Source organism: Malania oleifera, chromosome 8 (genome assembly GCF_029873635.1).
Source record: "Malania oleifera isolate guangnan ecotype guangnan chromosome 8, ASM2987363v1, whole genome shotgun sequence".
Classification (NCBI taxonomy): Eukaryota; Viridiplantae; Streptophyta; class Magnoliopsida; order Santalales; family Ximeniaceae; genus Malania; species Malania oleifera.
Genome location: NC_080424.1, coordinates 52,081,492 through 52,104,152, shown reverse-complemented (window position 1 = coordinate 52,104,152; position 22,661 = coordinate 52,081,492). Strand labels below are relative to the sequence as shown.

The following is a 22,661-nucleotide window of genomic DNA, read 5'->3' as shown; positions in this document are numbered from 1 at the left end:
AAATAAATATATTTAACACACATTGTTGGTGTCCAATTTCATATATAAATATTACCATTTATTATTAGCTTATAACTAACCCTTTTATTTGTCAGCATCTTAAAATACTCTTAATATAAATTCTAAATTGCAATAAGGCTTTACCATTTTGTTTCAACTTAAAATAATTCATAGTAAATAGAAAGAAATATATATATATATATATATATATATATATATATATCAATTGTGAAATTTAATTGCATAACAGCCATGCAGCATTTTGTTTTTTTATCTTTTGCTGTCACAGAGCCCAATGGACCAACCAGAGACTGCCAAACAAATAGCACTGGCAAGAAATCAAATCAGGAATACCCACGAATTGTATCATGAAAAAACTGATCCTCCATATAAAATTCAAGTATAATAAAGACTAAAAGAACTCCAAATCTCTCTTCTTCTTCTTCTTCTTCTTCTTTTTTGTTCTTTTTGCTGTCTTGGTTTCACCATTTTTCTACCCCAAAGGAACTTGCTTTTTTCTCTTAAATTTCAAAAAAAAAAATTAATAATAATTAAAATAAAACAAATCCCACAAATCCTGCTGCTGATGCTCCCTCTTCTTTTCAGTTCTACCAAAAGAAAGCTCCAAGCCTAATCAAACTGAGTCTCACAAGCACTGCAGATTGTAATTTCTCCTCATTTTTCATCTGCCATTCCTTGTCTATAGCTGTTGTGAATTCCAAAATTTAACAGCTGGTGACCATCTTCCATGCCAAGAGCATGAAACATGCTGACTCCTTCATCTCCCACCCATGACCCACCTTATTGAACTCTTCTTTTTACACCTTTTCTCTTTCCTTTCTTTTTTTTTTTTAATTAAAATCTTCCAAGCACCCATTTCTTTTCTTCTTTTTGAGTTTTCTTCTGGGGCATCTTCATATATAACTACGTCTTATCTTCCACTCAAGCAAATAAAGCTGATGGTGTGATGGGGGCAAATGCCCCTCATCCCTCAAATTTCCCAGGGTCTGTTTAGCTTCCTTCTTTTGCTGTCCGGGCAACTATGAGGGGAATTTGCACATGACACAACTGTTGTATCATCACTTTTGTAGCTCAAGCACGCAGCATCCAGCACCCCGATGGGACTTCGGGGTACAGATGAGATTGAAGCCATTGAACCCTTAACAGACCCACCAATCAGTGACAAATCATGGATCATTCTAACACACCTCAGCACTCTCTCCTGCAAAATCCACAGGAAAAGAAAGTATAATTACCCATTTCTCAATTGGTTGCACTTGAAAGTAATCAAAGTGTAAATAACAAAAGGAGAAAGCAAAATCATGATTCAAATCCCTTTTAGGGTCTTGGGCAACCAACCCTACCTTTTCTACATGTGGGAGAAAAGAACTTGCTGCTTCAATGTCTACTGTTTGGGTTTCTTCCACAACAGACATTGCCACTGCCGCTGCAACCTCAGAAGGTCTGAACTCCAAGAAGTCAATTCCTGCATTGAATTCCAATTCAAAAAAAAAAAAAATCCTTCGTAAAAAATTATCACCACCTTTCTCAAAATTTCCCCATTTCATTCTTATGACAGAAGACTGCAGAAGGAACAAAACACAGCACAAATTCAGAGAGAGAGAGATAAGAGACCTTTGATTGTACTTAATATGAGTTGGATTGATCGGACGATTGCAGACCTAGGTGGTTTTTCATCACCATTGAATTTATGGAGAAAATAATCCAAGAAAGAGAAAGGGTTAACTACTTGCATTCTCCACTTCAAAGTGCTCAACACCAGAAGCTCCATTCTCTGTATAGTTCTAGCTTCAAATACAAATTTAGACTCACCTACCTGGTAATAAAAACCAACAAGTCAATCAGATTGGAGAAAGAACTAAATCAAAAGCTCATCCAACAACTACTTTGGATGATTTTTCACCTGTAAATCTAGAGACAGAGGAACTTCAGTCTCCTCCATTTTGGCTGCAAGGGATAAACAAGCTACAGCCAATAACTGCATCATCCAAGCTTTGCCCTTCTGCCAGAAAACGGGCAATCAGAATGGACATAAATCAGAAAGAAACACCATGTAATCATCCCAATACACGCGCGCGCACACACACACAAAGGAAGAAATATGCGATGCTTAAGCTATTCCTCAACTCACAGGTAATTCATAGGCAGAAAGGAATCGATCCAAGTAGTTAATGGATAGATATGCGCAGAGAGGTCCAAAACTGAAATGCGCATGAACCTGTGAAGGCAAACAAGACCTTAGGTATTGATCAATGAGCAAAAAGGAACATGAAGAAGTTCACAGAAGAATAAAAATAAAAGAAGAAATCATTTGAGCTATTCACTTTACGATGAGGTCAATCAACATTTAGAAAATTAAAAAAAAATGAAAATGCAAATAACATTTCAGATGGCTTAGAAAGGATAAAACAAAAACAAAAGTAAAAAATAACAACGCATATCAGCATAAAACCAAAACAACTGGGGGATCCCACCAAACCCACTTTCATACTACGCATAAAAATTTGTAAAAGATGTGAAAATTAAAAAGAAAAACCCCCAAACTTCATCAAACAAAGAACACTAGCCGACATCAACACCTAAAACAGAAACCACAAAAAAGGGAGAAAAGATTATCAAAACAAACCAAAAAGTACTCATACGAATCAAAATGCAAGGGAACCCCAAATCATTTTTTGAAAACCATTGATGCAACTCAATAAAATCATCGGAAAATAAATCAAAAAATTAAAAAAAAAATAACTGGGGGAAAAAAAAAAAAAAAAACACACAATACCCATCTCGGAAAACTCATGATCATCGCCTATTCCTTCAAACAGACAAATGGAAAAGACCCAAAACCGATCAAAAGAACTCTTGAACCCACCTTTCCAATCCAGTCAACAGCCTCCATTCTGGCCCCCAAGTCCAGAACCCCACTTCTCAATCTGTTCAAATAATCACCAACAGGCAAATGTTGGCATTCCCTCTCAACCATCAAAGCCAAGCATTCGTCACTCTGCACCGGCAACACTAAGTTAAAGCTCTGGTCTTGATCATGGGTTCGATGATTTCGATGATGCGAAACGGATGCAAACTCCTCATCCCCATTATCGAAAATGCTATTGTTGTCTTCTGCGCAGAGAAGGCTTGAAACTGCAGAGTCAAAACTGGGTGCCATTGCCAGACCTTTAATCTCTATCCCCCTTTCTATCTCTCTGACTCTGCCTCTCCCTCCGTCCCTCACTCTAAAGGTCAACCAGTCTCAGATTCTCATCAAATGGTAAACAATCAATGCCAATAATGTGGGTTTTATTTATTTTTTGATTTTAGCTTGTGTAGATTGAAGGGGAGAATGTTCCGATCAACCTAATCAAGAAGCAGAGATAGAAATGGGGCAATAAGAGCAAAGGAATCGGAGAGTGAATGAATGAAGCAGTGTCTCAAAGTAGGGTTGAACAATGGACTGCAGAGGACCCGGGCTTTAGTAGAGTTTAGGGCAAACGAGAGAGAGAGAGAGAGAGAGAGAGAGAGAGAGAGAGAGGAGAAAATAGGAAAATGGGAAATGGGAATCAATAGGAAACGCGGAGAGAAAAATGCTGACACTGAAGGGGCAATTACGGAATTTCACTAGGGAGAGCGCCATGGAGGAATTAATGGATTTCCATCTTTATTTATTATTTACATAAGCATACTTCTTTGGGTAAACGTGGCAAAAATTAGTTGGATCAATTAATTCAATCCTGCAACTAAATTTTTTCCGAAATTAATTGATACATTATTATTTACATATTTTTTTAAAAAAATCTGAATTTTTATTTTGGGGCCTAAAAATTGACAACATATTTTTAATTAAACGATTTTAATTTTTACTGCATTTTCATTCATTAATTGTAAGAGTAGAGCTGCCATTGTATTTATAATTCTAACTATTTCTATTATAGTTTTTGAGTCAAGTATAATTCCACCAGGGGCACAATAGTACATTTCAGCGTATATTAACTGCCCCCATTTTTTATTTTTTATTTTTTATTTTTATTTGACCTTTTGTCATAAATCATAAACTGGGATGCAGACTGCAATGCAAAAATTATTATAAACATAATAAATATTTATTTTTTATTAAAAATGTAACATTTCTTTTGTTAATTGAGAGATATATTGAGTTTAAGCTATACAAGAGGGGCCGAGTCCTTATAAATTACTTCTAAGTTTTGAGTTTAGATATATAATATTAATATTTTATGGCTAAGTTATTGCAACATTTTTAAGAAAAAAAAAATGAAATGTTGCAATTTTTTCAGGTTTTGAATTTAATTATTTTGTTCAATATTTTTAAAATTAGATGAATTAATAAACTCAATTGATTAACTATTTCGAGGGGTGGTTCGTTAAACTATCATAATTTTATTTTATTTTTTATATTATTTTTGGAGACCCGAATTAAGGATGGGTTATATAATAAGAAATAGTCATCTCAAACCCATACCATTTTAACCTCTTCTAAAAATTTTGGATCACAAACAATTAAATGAAATAATTAAAATATTTTGAGATTTAAATTAAATTTGGCTAGTTTGATTTTAAATTTAATTAGTCTCGTCCATTAAGTCAAAGCAATTTTTAAAATATCTTTGAAACTACTTTACTCGTGTACAATAGTAAATAAATTATCGACGGGTGCGACCGTGAAAGGGCATTTTGGGGTTAAATTATTAAATATAAATTTTTTGTCTTAAACCGTGATGATGCAATTAGGGATTGAGTTTCCAAAACTAACCTTATTCTACCTGTATTCCTGCCACTGCAAGAAATAAAGCGTCACATGCGGCTTGAAATTTATCTTAAACGTTGAGGATAAATTGGTAAATTCACAACGAAGTGGGGGATGACTAACGGGCCAATCCCACTGGTTGATTTTGGAGAGGCGTGGGGGACTGGGGGGCGTGACGCGTGTCCCGAATATACGCCTCGGCTAGCTATTACACTGCTGATTCCGCTTACAGCCTATTGGCCCATTGGTGGGCCTGTTCTTAGATTTTTATTTTATTTTTTCTGCTTTTTGGTTTTTTGGGTTTTAGGCATTGTTTAGCTTTTACCACTTCAAACTTGTAAATTACAAATAGAACCATGTATTTTTTTTATATCTACTTTTTAAATAAAGTGAAAAAAATATAATAATTAATGAATATTTATTTTTATTTTAATCACATCATAATAAAAATTTAATATAAATACATCCATGAAAAATAATTTTATTTTTAATTGTAAGTTTAACAGCTTCAATTGGACTTAAAAAACATAAAGTCCGTCTGAATTAAGAGATTTGATTGGAAAAAAGAAAGTAAGGAAAATTAGGAAGGATATTCACTATCCATTATATTTTAGTATATTTTTTATTTTCTTTTCACTTTCTTTATAGTTAAACATGAAAAGTGGATCCCTTTGTGTTTTTTCTTTCTTAATATTTTTCTAATTTTGAATTAAATCTACAAAAATGAAAGGAAAATACAAACTAATTCAATTTGATAACATTTGACATAGGAAGGAAATATAATGAAAAATATTTTTTCTTCTTATTTTCTTTTGATTCTTTATATACTCCGGCAAATGGAGTTTAAAATTTACAAAAATATTACCTTTTCAAGTTTTTAGAATTTGTACCTTCTTGTATAAATATTAGAAAACTAAAAAACAATATTGTGTTTCTATAATTATTTAGAAAAATAAAATAAAATTTCAAAAAATAAAAACTAAAAAAGACCTAAGTTCTCTCTCATTTCCTTTTTTTTAGTTTTCATGAACAATTTTTTTTTATCCAAAAGGCCTTATATGATTTAATGCTATTTAGAGTAAAATTTTATGACTGTATTAAAAAAAGAAGTTAAGAAAAATCATTAATGATTTGTAAGATAAAAATTGTTATCATTATTTAATTGTATTTTAGTGAATCTATTTAAGTATAACTTTTATTCAAAAATTATTTATATCAAACAAAACTGCTTTTAATGACCAAATATGAAAAGTAAATTCTTTCATATCATTCTTTTATTTTTTACACTCCAAACATACTTTTAAGTAATTTCATGCTTAAAATTAAATCACACTCCACAAGAGGGAGTGGGGACACTTCAATACCTACCATATCACGTTAACAATTATGACTGACTTTTCTTATTAAAAGAATAATAAATGATAATAAAATCAATCTTAATGTTTCATTAATAACCAACAAAAAAAAAAAAGCTTATTTCAAGACTCCATGTTGACTTTTTGAGTCATATCATGTTTTGATAATGACAAATCATATGTATCTCATTTGTGCGTTTAGTATATAAACAAATTTATATTTTAGAAGGCACAAATAGTCAATGCAATGTGGAAGCCATAAGGCACTTAAAACACATATCGCTTGACTTATTACATGGAAATTGAAGAACAAAGAGTGACGACATATTTTGTTTCAGCTGTAATACTTTTAGATTTAATTGTATGTCTTACTTGATCTGATGGAAAGCTCAATAACGACCATAGACTGACCCTAGGAACTCAATATATTTCATATACACTTATCTTAGCATGTGCTACTTCATTTAAAGGCATTTTAGTCTAATGGAATGCATTTGTCAAATAATAAAACCAATAAGCCTGATTGAGTTTCTGCCTAGGTGATTCATCGACGAATGGGCACGACTCATTGATGAATGGTCTTTGGGTCGTCGACAAATTTTTCCAGTAGCTAAATATATTTTTCAACCTAGGTGACTCGTCGACAAATGAAGGTCACTCGTCGACAATCGGAAGCCACTTGTCAATGATTACAACATGCAAACTGACTCAAATAGCTTCCAAGGGCCTTAAAATTTAAATTTATTATTATTTTATTACCCCAACGGCCATAGAATGGTCATATGTTGAAAATGCCTACATATACCAAGGTCAAAACCCTTTAAACCACTTTTGCTCATCTTACATTATACTCTTACATATTTGGGCATTTTATATACTCATTCTCTCAAAATTAAAGAGCATTTTTACTCTTTTCTTCTCATTCATTTGAAAATATCTATTTAAGAGACAGTATTTGCTCATGTCTACTCTTTTCGTTACAAAAATCTTTTTTAGAGCAAAACCCTAACTTCTCACACTCTTATCTTGAAAAATATTTTTTGGCAAATCTTTTATTGGGTTTGAATTTTTGAAGCATTCATTATACATATTTCACTCAAAGATCATTTACCTTATTATATTGCAAAAATCTTTTTGAGAGAAACACACAAACTCTATTGAGCTTAAATCATATCTTGTGAGAGTATATTAAGTTTTTCATTATACAACTTATGTTTTGAAGAAACATTTCCTTTTACGCAAAAATTCTTATTCTCATTGTATTTGCAATTTGGGTTTGAACGGTATCAGACGTGGCGTATCATTTGGAGAGGTTGCTACGCTTAGAAGGAGTGGTATAATGGGAGGCTTCGCTCGAGTGAAGGAGTATGTATAAGGTGACTCTACCTTGTTTAAGGAGTGGAATAATGAAATCCTCAAGCGAGTTGTCTTAAGGTGAGGACGTAGGCGAGGATGGCTAAACCTCGTAAAAATTGTCGTGTTTGCTTTCTCTTTCCCTACATTATTTATTTTTTCGCATTTGTATACTTACATTTAATTTGTTGTGATTATTATGTATGTTTTAAATATTTGCATACTTAAATATTTGTGACATTTGTGATTGATTGAGAAACCTTAAGCTTGAGATATTCTGATTGTGTTTTCAAAAAATAGGATATAAACTTGACCTAAATTTTTAAAATATCTAATTCTCCCTCCTCTTAGAATTACACCAAAACTCACACTCTAAATAGGAAAAAAAAAATCAATTAAATTTTATTTGACCATGCACAATTATATGGATTACAAAAATCTTCAATACCATGTAAATATAAGGACGTGAATTTTTTTTAAAAAAATATAAGATATAATGTGCTAAAAATACTCTAATTAAAATTTTAAGAAATATTAAATTTTAATATTTACATAATATTATAGATAAAAAATTATTAAGCTAATTTTCATTATTTTTTATTTTATAAAGATCTCATTATTTGAATTATTTTCAAAAAAATAATAACTTTAATGCAATTTCTAGATCGTGATGTGCCACCTAAAATCTTAATTTATTATTTTATTTAGTTAATAACTAATAATTATTAAAAAAAAATTGAAACTTACCAATTGGAGAGAACTTATAGGACTATAGTTTAAAACATTGAACCAAGTTTTAAGTCCCATTAGGTGGTATTGGCTACATAAATCATTTTTTGCTAATTTATGTGATACGGAACCCCAAGAATGAACGTTTGGAGACCCCAAATCAGATTTATCAAAACCCCAAACCTAAAATAAGATTCAACATGGCAATGGATCCTTGACCTATTGCTTGACGTGAAGCACAAACCAAGAATATCAAATTAATGGGATGAATGTCACAAAGGTAACACCTTTGATAAGTTCGATGAAAGTTCAATGAAGAACTTGAAGAGAAATAAACCTCACTTGTAATTCTATTCAGCAAAAATAATCATCCTTTAATACAATAGAGAGTTGACTACTTATAGAAAATAAAAGAAACCCATGACATCAGTTCGGCTAATAAAAATAAGCTATGACATCAATCTGGCCAATAAAATAATCCCACATAACCTTAAGCATATCATGTCATTTAATGAAACATGTGCAAGTCACATGACATGTGTCATTTAATGAAACATGTGCAAGTCACATGCCATGTGTCATGTCATTTAATGAAACATGCGCGAGTCACATGTCATGCTTAATCGATACAATTGGCCTACTATTTTATCCATAAAAATTCCCCAAACAACCCTTATTGACTTAAGATTCCAGCTTCACACGCCTTTAGACAATTTAGCATCTTAGGCTCTTCAAGAAAGTCTTTTTCTTTAGTGTCCATGGCCCTCATTGACTCTTGCTCAAACAACTTCTCGATTAGTCCTTGCATAGCCTCCTTGACCTTCTTGGCTCTAACTCTTGTGATGGGTCCGCTTGGCATGTGTAGATCATCGTGTGCAATCGGAGCTTGTGGGTTCATATCATTCCCCCTCTTTTCAAAAAGATTCGTCCTCGAATCATCACCTACATCAAAAAAGGATAAATCAGAAACGTTGAAAGTTGCATTGACCTTGTACTCGCCCGGTAGATCCAACTTGTATGCATTATCGTTGATCTTTTCTACCACTTGAAAAGGTTCATCACCCCTCGGGTGTAGCTTTGTTTTCCTTTTAGTAGGAAACCTCTCTTTTCTCATATGAACCCATACCCAATCTCCTGGTTCAAAAGTAGCGAACTTGCGCCCCTTATTAGCTTGAGATGAATATTGTCGGTTCTTCTTTTCGATGTGCTGCCGTGCTTGTTCATGGATCCTCTTCACCAAGTCAGCCTTGTGTCGGCCGTCCAAGCTAGCTATCTCATTCATAGGTAGTGGCATCAAATCCAATGGAATCAAAGGATTAAAACCCTAAACAATTTCAAATAGAGAAAAATTAGTAGAAGCATGCACAGTTCTATTATAAGCAAAATCAACAAGTGGTATGCATTCTTCACATGACTTTAAATTCCCTTGAATGACCACACACAATAAGGTTGCTAAAGTCCGATTAACTACTTCAGTTTGACCATCAGTTTGAGGATGACAAGTAGTAGAAAACAATAGCTTAGTTCCTAATTTTCCCCACAAAACCTTCCAAAAGTAGCTAAGGAATTTAACATCCCTATCACTCACAATTGTCCTAGGAATGCCATGCAATCGCACAATGTCCCTAAAAAATAAATTGGCTATATTTGTGGCATCATCAGTTTTATGGCAAGGAATAAAATGTGCCATTTTAGAAAATCTATCAACCACCACAAATATAGAGTCCCTACCCCCTTTGGACCTAGGCAAACCTAATATGAAATCTATTGAAATGTCTACCCAAGGTTCACTAGGTACAGGCAAGGGAGTATAAAGGCCATGAGGTAAGACCTTAGACTTAGCTTGTTTACATGAAATGCATCTAGAACACACTCTCTCTACATCTCTATGCATATGTGGCCAAAAGAAGTGTTCATGCAGAATATCTAAAGTCTTTTGTACCCCAAAATGTCCCATCAAACCCTCGTTATGTGACTCTTGCACAAGCAATTCTCTTAGGGAGCAGTTAGGCACACAAAGTCTATTCTCCCTAAATAAATATCCATCATTCCTATAGAATTTATGAAACGCAACTTTATCACATGCCTCATACACATTAGCAAAATCAGAATCTTTAGCATATAAATCCTTTATGTACTCAAAACCCAATAGCTTAGTGCTAAGTGTAGTAATTAAGGCATACCTGCGAGAAAGCACATCAGCCACGACTTTTTCTTTCTCCTGCTTGTACTAAATGACATATGGGAAGGTTTCAATGAACTCTACCCATTTGGTGTGGCGGAGATTTAGCTTACCTTGCCCCTTCAAATGCTTTAATGATTCATGATTAGAGTGGATCACAAATTCTTTAAGCCACAAGTAGTGTTGCCACGTCTCCAATGCCCTCACCAAGGCATACAGTTCTTTATCATATGTGGAGTAGTTCAATGCTGCCACATTGAGCTTTTCACTAAAATATGCAATGGGACGCTTATCCTGCATCAAAACAGCTCCAATACCTAGCACGGAGGCATCACATTCAATTTCAAAAGTTTTAGTGAAATTAGGTAAAAGCAACAATGGAGCAGAACATAACCTATCTTTAAGCATTTTAAAGGAATGTTCTTGTGCCCCATTTAAACCCCACGTTCTTTTTTATTAATTCAGTTAAAGGTGCAGCAATGGTGCTAAAACCTCTCACAAACCGCCTATAAAAACTAGCCAACCCATGAAAACTACGTAGATCAGTCACAGATTTAGGTGTTGGCCAATCTTTTATTGCTTTCACTTTTTCCTTATCCACTTCTACGCCTTTAGAACTCACCATATAACCCAAGAAAATAACCTTTTCCATGCAGAAATCACATTTCTTTAGGTTAGCAAACAATTTTTCTTTTTTAAGAACATCTAGTACACCTTTCAAATGATCTAAGTGATCATCAAGATTCTTGCTATACACTAGGATGTCGTCAAAGTAGACAACAACAAATCTGCCTATAAATGCACGCAACACATGATTCATCAAGCGCATGAAAGTACTAGGTGCATTGGTCAAACCAAAGGGCATAACCATCCATTCATACAAACCGTACTTTGTCTTAAATGCAGTTTTCCATTCATCACCCGGTTTCATTCTTATTTAATGGTAGCCACTTTTTAAATCAATTTTAGAAAAGATGCAAGAGCCATGTAGTTCATCTAACATGTCATCTAGTCTAGGGATAGTATGGCAATACTTTACAGTGATTTTATTGATGACTCTATAGTCGATGCACATCCTCCATGATCCATCTTTCTTCGGTACCAGTAGCACGGGTACCGCACATGGACTCATGCTCTCCCTCACATGCCCCTTGGCAAGCAGCTCCTCAACTTGTCTTTGAAGTTCCTTAGTTTCTTCGGGGTTGCTCCTATAGGCTGGACGGTTGGGAATCGTAGCCCCGGAGATGAAGTCAATCTGATGCTCAATTCCTCTAATTGGTGGCAAACCATTGGGCACGTCCACAGGAAAGACATCTTTGTATTCCTACAGCAAAGAAACAACAACACTAGGCAAGGAAGAGGTGAGTTCGTTAGTGCTCAAATATGCCTCCTTGTACATGAGTACAACTAGAGCTCTTTGTGCATAAAAAGCTTTCATACACTCTTTTTCTTTTGCATACAAATTCACTTTTTCCTCTCTCATTGTCTTTCTCTCATTTTTACCACTCTTGTTTTTTCTAATTTCAATGCTCTCTGCCTCTTCTTTTGTTTTATTCTCAGCCTCTTTTTTGTTTTTCTCATCATTTGCTCTTTTCAATCTCACTTGATCTTCATACACTTGCTTAGGAGTCAATGGTACAAGGGTCACACTCCTCCCATCTTTTAGAAAGGAATACCTATTCTTGAACCCATTATGAGTGACACGTCGATCATATTGCCATGGCCTACCCAATAAGATGTGACTAGCATGCATAGGGACCACATCACATAAAATCTCGTCAGAATATTTTCCAATTGAAAATACAATCAGCACTTGCTTATTCACCCTAACCTCCCCACACTCATTCAACCATTGAAGTTTGTAAGGCCTAGGATGTTTTATGCATTGCAACCCCAACTTCTCTACTGATGTGGTATTAGCTACGTTAGTGCAGCTCCCTCTATCGATGATCATGCTACACACCTTATCATGGATGTAACATCGAGTATGAAATATATGCTCACGTTGCTCGTCATTTTCATCTTTCACCACATGCATGTTTAAAGCTCTCCTAGTTACTAATGCCTCGCCATGGATAGCATACTCAACATCACTAGAATCTTCTAGTGAAGGCATGGACTCATGATCACTCTCTTCATCATCAGTCTCAATAGTACCATCATCTCTTATAATCATTGCTCTTTTATTTGGGCATTGTGATGCAATATGGCCAGTCCCCAAACACCTAAAACACTTGGTATTTCTGTACCTACTAGATTGAGAAGAAGTTATACCTTTTTCATGACTACCCACTTTGTCTTTGCCTTTCTCCTTCTCTTCCTTGGATTTGGAAATAACCATTTCTTCTTTTGATTTCCCTCAATTCGGTTTCCATGTGGAATGAGAAGCTGAAGTTGTTGTAGCATGCTTGTTTCCACCCTTGTGTTTGAGTTGCTCTCTACTTTCATTGCCATATGCACCATGTCCTCTAACTCCACATAGTGCTGTAGCTCCACTGTGTTAGCAATTTCCTGGTTCAACCCACATATGAATCGTGCCATCGTAGCTTCTCTATCTTCCTCAATATTTTCCCGAATCATAGCTATCTCCATCTCCTTGTGGTAGTCCTCCACACTTTTGGTACCTTGGGTAATACTTTGAAGACGTTGGTGTAAGTCTCGGTAGTAGTGGTTTGGTACAAATCGCTTCCTCATCACCGCCTTCATTTTAGCCCACGTCTGGATAGGTCTTTCCATGTTTCTACGCCTACTAAGAAGAATTTGATCCCACCATACTAGTGCGTAGTTAGTAAACTCCACCGCTGCCAATTTCACCTTCTTTTCTTCGAAGTAGTTATGACACTCAAAAATGAGCTCAACCTTCCTCTCCCATTCAAGGTATACATCCGGGTTATTTTTCCCTTAAAAAGGAGGAATCTTCATTTTGATGCTTCCAATGTTTCTATCGATGTTATCTCAACCCCTTGGCTCCCATCGAGGTTGTCGCTCTTGCCTATCACCTCGATAAGCAAATCTGCCCATACCGTCATGTTCATCATCACTTGCTTCATTGCTACCTATATCATGTTCAAATTCAGCAATCGGAGGAGTATGTGGCCTTCACTGCCTTTCATTGGATTGTCCTCTTCTTAGTCCATCAATTGCAGCGTCTTGTCTATCCAATCTATCTCTGAACTCCCCAAAAACCGTATTGAGTCTTTCAAATTGCTGTTGAATGGCTTACAAGGTGAAGAATGAGTCTTGTGGAGGGTTCTTATTCTCGATACCTTTGCTGGAAGTTTTAGCGCCAACCACCTTTCTACTTATAATTTCAAACCTGCAAAAAGGATATTAGAGAGAAAAAAAAATTTCCTCACTCACTCCCTTACGTGTTTACCCTCCAAACAATGACGCTCAACGCTCGTGTTTTTGAAACAATTTTTTTTTTTTTTGGCTTTTTCCCTCTGATACGCTCACACACTCGTGCCTCTTACCACTTAGGATTTCTCTTTTAGTTCTTTTATGAACTAATCCCAAACAAATCAAACGCAAATAAATCAATGAAAACAACTAAATCAAGACACGAAACAACGAAGGAAAGACAAAAGAAGTCAAGAAAACAATAATGACGCGAACGAAATAAAAAGAAATTCAATGGAACAAAATAACCAACTCGACCAAATATTCAAACACAAATCAGAATAATAAGTTGCTGCCTCCTCTTTTTTTTTTTATGAATGCAAAATACTGCCTTTTCTCTTTTTTTTTTTTTTTTTTGAATGCACAAAATGGTTTTTTTTTTTCTTTTCTTTTTTAATGTGCTCTAATCAGCCTTACTGTATTTCTTGCAATTTCCAGCCACAAAAGATTCAATCTTGATGATGGACGATATTAAAGAAGAGTTGGAAAATTTTGAAAACAAGAAAACAAGATAGGTAGATCGGATGATAGAAGAATATGAAATAAGGATAAATGATTATAAGATAAAATAATTTTCGAAAGCAATCAAGAAAAATAAGATAGATAGAACCTAATTTGAACCAAAGCTCTGATACCAAATGATACGGAACCCCAAGAATGAACGTCTGGAGACCCCAAATCAAATTTATCAAAACCCCAAACCTAAAATAAGATTCAACATGGCAGTGGATCCTTGACCTATTGCTTGACGTGAAGCACAAACCAAGAATATCAAATTAATGGGATGAACGCCACAAAGGTAGCACCTTTGATAAGTTTGGTGAAAGTTCAATGAAGAACTCTAAGAGAAATAACCTCACTTGTAATTCTATTCAGCAAAAATAATCATCCTTTAATACAATAGAGAGTTGACTACTTATAGAAAATAAAAGAAACCCATGATATCAGTTCGGCCAATAAAAATAAGCTATGACATCAATTTGGCCAATAAAATAATCTCACATAACCTTAAGCATGCCATGTCATTTAATGAAACATGTGCAAGTCACATGCCATGTGTCATGTCATTTAATGAAACATGCGCGAGTCACATGTCATGCTTAATCGACACAATTGACCTACTATTTAATCCATAAAAATTCCCCAAACAACCCTTATTAAATTAAGGTTCCAACTTCACACGCCTTTAGACAATTTAGCATCTTAGGCTCTTCAAGAACGTCTTTTTCTTTAGTGTCCATGGCCCTCATTGACTCTTGCTCAAACAACTTCTCGAATAATCCTTGCATAGTCTCCTTGACTTTCTTGGCTCTATCTCTTGTGATGGGTCTACTTGGCATGTGTAGATCATCATGTGCAATCGGAGCTTGTGGGTTCATATCATTATGGGTAATTTCTTTTGACAAATTTAAGGCTATTAAATCCTTACTCTCTTATTTCAAGTTATTTTAGGTCTATCCCTACTCCTTATACTATCTCTCTTATATTAACTAACTCATTCTTGCTTACTAGCACACTATTTGACCTATGTTACAAATGTTAAAACCATTTGAGTCGTTCATCCCTTATATTTTATTCTATAAGAGTTGCGTCTAATTTACCACAAATATTTTCATTTATTAGTATATCTTTTAATGATATACAACTCATCTACATTTGCATTTCATCTTGACAATTTTTATATTTTGGTTATGTTGTTTTTAAATTGCCCAATATACTCATCCATATAGCATTATTGGGTTTATGGTCATTTTATATAACTTTTCTTTATTTTATTTTAGAGATATTTCATGATCACATAGTACACCCAAAACACTTCTCTATTTTATCTGACCTATTTTTATCCTATGCACTACATCTTCTTCAATTTCTCTTTCAACTTGCATAATAGCTTCCAATTATTAAAATATACTAATGTTATTAATTACTTTACCATCAAATTTAACATTTTCTCCAATAACGTTCCTTATGCTATAACTAAAGTCACATTTCATATATTCTATTTTAGTTCTACTTATCCTAAAACTTTTAAATCGCAAAACTTCTTTACATAGTTCTAACTTAAATTCAACTTTACCGTGAGTTTTATTAATAATCAAGACAATAACATTTGCAAACAATATATACCATGGGATCTCATTTTTTTTTTTTTTAATATATCCTATAGTTAGTTCATACATCATTAGAACAAAAGAATAAGAGTTCAAAATAAATCCTTGATGTACACATATTGTGATTGAAAATTCCCTAACTTCTCCACAAGTAGTCCTAAGGCTAATAGTTAGTTAATCATACATATCATTGATAATATTAGTATACTTACTATATATGCCATTTTTTTTTTTAAAAAAAAAATCAGCATAAAACTTCTCTAGGTACTATTGACTTTTTGAGTCCTATTCCTATTTTGATTATGACAAATAACAGCATCTCATGGTTGTGCTTAGTGTTGAACATGTTAAATCCTAGAAAAGCATAGATGATGCTGCGATATGGAAGCCTTGAAAAGCTCTTACATGATCGTATTCCCAAGTGTATTCCATGGACACCAGAGAGTAAAGATAGAAGACTTATAGAATTTTTGCATTATAATAGTAATTAGGGTTTGGATGTACATGCATTTCACATAATTTATATTGAAGCTTATAAGGACCTAGATTGACCATAGGAACCCCAAGCTAAACAAAAACCACTTTATACTTAAAAACTATCTTTCACAAAAGGTTCAAAGTTTTTTCTTTAAATAAGACAATGGCCATAAACTCAACTTTATGAAGGCTCGGCCGACCGGCCTTCAACGTTATATTTGGCTTGGTCGACCAACACATGTAAAGTGGTTGATTTTATAAAGGCTCGGCAGACCGACCTTCACACGAAGGCTTTAGCCTTGCAAGCAAATGAGAAAGTAAGGGCAAAAATGTTTTTTACATAGGCTCGGTAGACCAACCCCTTTATAACGTGTTAAGCCCAGTCGACTGACCTCCTAGCCTAGCTGACAGGATCATCATGGTCGGCTTACCGAACTAACGAAGGTTTGTAAAATCTTTTTGGGTTGGCCGACCAAACCTTGGGCCAGCTGACTGAACCTCTCGAGAATTTGAATTTCAGAGCACAAAATGGTCAAAATTTTCAAATTATAATGTTTGTTTAATCCCCAACGATCACCTAACGGCCATATTTGAAAAATGTCTATAAATACAAGGCCGAAACACTTTGCAAATGTTAGACACTTATTCTAAAACTTTATTTCATTATTCTTTGATTGTTTGTCTTATTTTATACTCCACTTTCAAAGATCAATCTCATTATTCCCATACTCCTTTTGAAAAATATTTTTGGGAAAATCTTAGGGTTTATATAAGTTGGCTTTGAGAAATTATTCATTTAATATACTTTACTTGAGAGGCCTCTTGTTCTTAAGATTTCAAAGATCAAATCATTTCTCCAAACTCTCTTTTGAAAAATACTTTCTTGGAGAAAATTTCTTTTGGGTTCCTAAAAGAGACTTGAGCTTGTATTCAACTTCATATATTTAGCTCGAAAGTCTTTATTATTTTTTGTGGTTAATCTCTAAGATCTAAATCTCCTATACGCTTCATCATTGAAAATTTTTTGTGGAGATAATCTTTGAGTAAATCAAGAGTGCTTGAGCAATATATTAATTCATATATTCTTTGCTTGAAAAGCCTATTGTATTTTTGTTTTACACAAGGTTAATTTTGAGGAAAAAACATTTTCCCAAACTCTCAGTCTTTATTCGAAAAATATTTTTGAGAGAAAAATTACATACTTTACAGAGTTTCATTTGTAAATCATTTGAGAGTGCATATAGCGTCTTACATTGTACACACTAGCTTATTTTGAGAAGCATCTTGTTGTACACAAAACATTATTTTTCAGCCTTGTATTCCGGTGTGTGATATCGTCATAGGAGGAGGACACCAAACTATAAGGTGTACTAGTTTAGCTCAAGCCTGATTAGGTGTGCTAGGAGTGATCCATCCTGTAAGGATCAGTTGTACCTGTTTGGCTCAGCTTGGGTAATTGAGCTAGGAAGGCACCATCCTGTAAGGTGTCAAGGTTTGCTTCCACTAGGTAAGTGAACCAGGGAGTCTTCACCCTATAAGGAGAGGTTGTAAATAGCGTCGCTCCGCCCAGTTAAGTGAGCATTTAGTGAATCCTCAAGTTGATTGGCTTGAGATGGGGTCATAAGTAGGATTGGCCAAACCTTGATAAAAACCTTGTGTCACTCTTTTCCCTATTCTTTTTACATTCTTGTACTTGTATGCTTATATCTATCTATTGGAATTACTACATTTGTGTTTATGTATTAATTTGTGATTGTTTAGGAAATAATGAAACTGCTATACTTGTTTAGATTATTTGGATATTCATAGATCTGTTGGATTTATGCTTGATTAGAAAGACTCTAGGTTGAGTTATACTAGCAGTAATTTTAAAATAAGACTGTTGACCTAGAAAAATTTCAAAATATCCAATTCACCTCTCTTTTGGGATTGCACCTAAAATCACATTTGGTATTAGAGCCCGATTGCAATAAACTTAACCCTGTTTGCATAAAAATTGCAATGTTTGGTGTGTCAGTTTAGAGAGGGTTGTTCATTTTCAAGACCTCCATTGCTTCGTTGTGTAGACTACACCACATGGAAACTAAGAATGACCTTTTTTATCCAAACCATTGATTGGAGGGCTTGGAAAGTGATCGACCAAGGGAACCATGTCCCAATGAAAATTATTCAAAATGTTGAGTCTCCCAAAAATTTGAATGAAATGGATGAGCATGATTTAAATTTATTGCAAATTAATTATAGTGCCATGAACATGCTTTATGATGCTTTAAATACTAACGTTTTTAGTGAAGTCATGGCATGTCAAAGTGCTAAGCACATTTGGGAGAAACTCAAAAAGAGATGTGGAGAGACCGAGAAAAAAAAGTCCACTACTCCAGATGCTTCGGGCTCAAACATTCAAAAAGGGGTAGATCGGTGCTTAATTGCTTTAACTAGCTAAGAGATACATTCCTCTTCCTCTACCTCATATAGTAATGATTTGTGCAATGATTCATGTGATAAATCATGCGATACTTCTGATAGTGAATCATGTAGTAGTTCTGGTAGTGAGAGCATGCATACTTATAAGGAATTGCAAAAAGAATATGTTAAAACTCATAAGTTTCTTGTTAAAACACATAAACGATATACTGATTTGAAAAACAAGAATAAGATAGCATTGAAAGACTTAGAATCTAAAATTCTTGTTGTAAGGGAAAATGATATGAAAATCATGAAGTTAGGCAAAGAGAATACAATGTTGGAAAAAGAGCTAAATGAACTAAGTTCCCAAATTTCCATAGATAATGGAAAGGATCTTAAAATTTCTAAATTAGAGTGTAAAGCAAACAATATGACCAAAGAGTTTGTAAAATTACAAGTTGTTTATAAGGGGTTAAAGGATTTAAAATTCAAGGCCTAGAAAGAAAAATAGAGGACCAAGCAAAGATCATTCACAAATTCACTAGGGGCCAAGAAAACTTTGAAAAATTATTAGGCTCACAAAATATGACCTTAGAAAAGGAGGGTATAGGTTATAATGGCATTAAAAACATGAAAAGAAAAAGCCTATACATGGGGTACTTTGTTAAGGCATCAAATTTCTATACTAGTACCTCCTCTGATCAGCATATTCACACCACCTGCTTCTTATGTAAAAAGAAAGGAAACATTAAGTTTGATTGCCCTTTCAAAAGAAAAGGTGTGAAACCAATATAGATGTGGAAAGTAAAAAAAATGTTGGGTTGTAACCCGCCAGGACTCCAAGCAAAATGGGTACCAAAGTAGGTCCCATTATTCCCACTTTACACCATAGATTGATGAGTCTAAATAAAGCCTTCATATAATTCAAAATGAATGTTGGAATTACACCCAAGAAGGGGGTGAATTGGGTATTTTAAAAATTCTTCCTAGGTTGAATCCAAATCACAAATAGTAATGCACAACCTAGGGTGTTTCTATGCAATTCCAAAACCTAATACAATATAACTGAGCAGATATTGAAATTAGATATAGCAGGCTTAGTATTTCCCAATCATTCACAATATTTAAAACATGCACACATTAATAATAAATGTAAACAGAAGCATACATGTGCGGGAATTTAAGTGCGAAAAATAAAATAGTGCAAGGAAAGAGAGAATGACACACGATATGTTATCAGGGTTCGGCCAATACTGCCTACATCCCTGCCTCAAACTCAAAAGTAAGAGGATTCCACTAATTGCTCACTTATGGGTGGAGCAAAACCAATTAAAACACCCTCCTTACTGGGTAAGGGAAACCCCAGGTCGAATTCACAGGGCTAACCCCAACCTTTACAACCACACCTTAGAAAGGTGCTCCTGATTTTCTTAACCGGGTCTAAACCATCTGGTGCATGTTACAAGCCAGTGCAATCCTTTTTCGACCACACGTCGGGAATACAACAGTTATAATTTTTGTACAAGAGAGATGCTTCTACAACAAGTAGACGATGTACAACAATAAGCACAATACACTCAATAATGATGGGATATTTAGCTCAAGTGAGATCTTGTTAAGTTATATGTCAACTTTCAAAAATATGTGTATGTATATATATATATGAGAGAGTGAGATCTTTGATGCAAGATAATATATATTACTAAGTTTATTATCAAAAAATCTTTAAGACCCTATGCAAATATCTCAAAATGTGTACTTGAAATATGAAGCAAAGGAGATATTAGGGTTTTCAAGCTTGCCAAAATATTTATCAAAATAATACGCAAGCTTTTGAATCTTACAATAGGAATGCAAAGATTCACTAGCAAGGAAGAGTTTATCCCAAACAATATTTATAAAAGAGATACAATGGGGAAATTTTTTAGCTAACTCTCAAAAATCAATCTTAAGTAATGCAAATATAAGAGAGTTTAAGCTTTGTGGCATACAATGTAATCCTCACAATGAAATACACTCAACCTAACTTCAAGATACAATCAGAGTGCAAATGTAGGAGGTAAAAAATGCTCTCTTTCTAAAGGAGTATGCAAGTAATTATGTAAAAAAGAGTGTTGACTCTACGAGTCCAATCTGGTTTTGATAATGACAAATCATTTGGTATTTGATCTATGCATTGAGTTTGTGAACAAGAACTATATTAAGCATGCACGGAAGGATAATGAGTCATGGAAGCCATAAAGTAAAGCCTACATATCTTGACATGACCCATGGAACTCAAAAGTACGAGAATCAAAATGCAAGTGGTAAAGTTCAAGAACGTCATGAGAATGGGTACTTAGAATTCATGTATTTACATTTTCATATGATTTAATTTGAGGCTCAAATCATACCTTAGAATGACTTTAGGAATCATGCATTTCATGAACATCATTAGGGGACATTCATAAACTTAGAAATATTCTTAAAACCCAGGAATTTTTTTTTATAAAAGATCCAAGAAAGAGAGCAAAGCAGATCTTTAAATTAGAGAAGAAAAATTCAGAAAATGGGAACTTTGGTAGCCTGAACTTAACCTCAGTCGCCGAAGAATTTCTTCAGGAGCTTGAAGATTAAGCTCAATCACCTGAAGAATTAGGGTGAAAAATAGAATCTGTCTGAGGCACTTCGGTCGCCTGAACTTGTGACTTCGGTCTCCTGAAGTTGTCACTTTAGGAGCCTGAACTCCACTTTAGTCACCTGAACCTGCAGGAAAACTTAAAAATATAATTTTAATGCGCAAACATGCGAGCTATCTTTTGATCCAACGGTCAAGATCTATTCTAATGGAAAGATAACTATATATACCGAATATCTAAACCCAAGTGGGAGAGTTAAGAATAATAAGAAGAGAAGAGAACATCTTTTTGAAAGAAAAGTGAGAAACTTGAGCTGATTGCTACACGATTGCCTGCAATCCATTCTATATTCATTCTCCTTGGGCAAATCCACTTAGAAAACCAAAAGGGATCTCACTCATATGTCTTGTTTTCAACTTGGTATTGAGGTTTGGTTAAACCATTTAGTTTTATGAAGAGATTCTCATATTAACATCTATTTTTGAATATCTTTAGAGAAGTTTGATATTGAGTTTTCACATTCATATAAAGATTGTTTTTTACAAGTTCAATACTTGAGAAAGTTGTTATTAGGCCATTGATCAAAGAGTAACATTCAAGTGTGTTCTTAGTTAAAGACTTGATGTTTTGAATATTTCTAAACTATTTGGTTAGATATCCTTAAAAGTGCATAACTGTGTATATATATATATTGAAGGATATTTTCTAAAAATCATATATTAAGTTTGTTGATTTTGGTATTCTCATCATATAGATACTTATATTTACATTAAGTCAAATATTACCAAGATCACATTGAGATTGAAATCTTGAGAGAAATATTGTTTTTGACAAAGTGTGTTTAAAATCTTTGCAATCTTCAAAGTTGTTTTCGTATTCAAAGATTTAACCTAAGTTCTCCAAAGTATTGAGTTATATAAACATTTTTGGGAGATTTGATAAAAAGGGATTTGTGTGTTGAAGTAAATCATTCATAAACTATTGTATCGTTTTATACATTCTAAGCTTCATGTTTCATCATATGATTATATATTAGGAATTTGAATTGTACTCACTAGGTTTTGTTGGAAGTGATTTTGATTGTTTTATAGATTTCATTGTATTCATGGTTCGGCTTGTGAACCGGGTGTGAGGAGAGGGTTATATCTCCTGTAAGCAGTGGAGTAGGAGGGAGCTATACCTCTTGTAAGCGCGGATTGTAAGGGAAGCTCTGTCCCAATTTAAGGAACAAGGATTATAGTGAAATCCTTGAGTGGG

At 34.1% G+C, this 22,661-nt stretch overlaps 1 protein-coding gene across 2 annotated transcripts; it reads right to left on the bottom strand.

Moving 5' to 3' along the window:
- Positions 1 to 361: 361 nt before the first annotated feature.
- Positions 362 to 3,567, bottom strand: LOC131162524 (cyclin-D3-1). 2 transcript variants are annotated; one of them, XM_058119109.1, is made up of 6 exons: positions 2,888 to 3,567; positions 2,153 to 2,239; positions 1,925 to 2,023; positions 1,636 to 1,837; positions 1,365 to 1,486; positions 362 to 1,222 (listed from the first exon to the last, which is right to left on the bottom strand). In XM_058119109.1, the coding sequence occupies exons 1-6, from the start codon at positions 3,179 to 3,181 to the stop codon at positions 992 to 994; spliced, it is 1,035 nt and encodes a 344-aa protein (XP_057975092.1). In that variant the 5' UTR covers positions 3,182 to 3,567; the 3' UTR covers positions 362 to 991. The 2 variants fall into 2 exon arrangements, with proteins under 2 accessions (XP_057975092.1, XP_057975093.1); XM_058119110.1 differs by having other exon boundaries at positions 1,925 to 2,020; positions 2,888 to 3,559.
- Between the last annotated feature and the right edge of the window lie 19,094 nt (positions 3,568 to 22,661).

What these genes read in the sequence shown, in the direction of transcription:
- LOC131162524 (XM_058119109.1), bottom strand. Translation starts at nt 3,181, where the DNA reads ATGGCACCCAGTTTTGACTCTGCAGTTTCAAGCCTTCTCTGCGCAGAA. An exon ending in CTCTGTCTCTAGATTTACAG is followed by an intron (nt 1,838 to 1,924) that starts GTGAAAAATCAT and finishes TTTTATTACCAG; the next exon opens with GTAGGTGAGTCTAAATTTGT. An exon ending in TTCTCCCACATGTAGAAAAG is followed by an intron (nt 1,223 to 1,364) that starts GTAGGGTTGGTT and finishes TGGATTTTGCAG; the next exon opens with GAGAGAGTGCTGAGGTGTGT.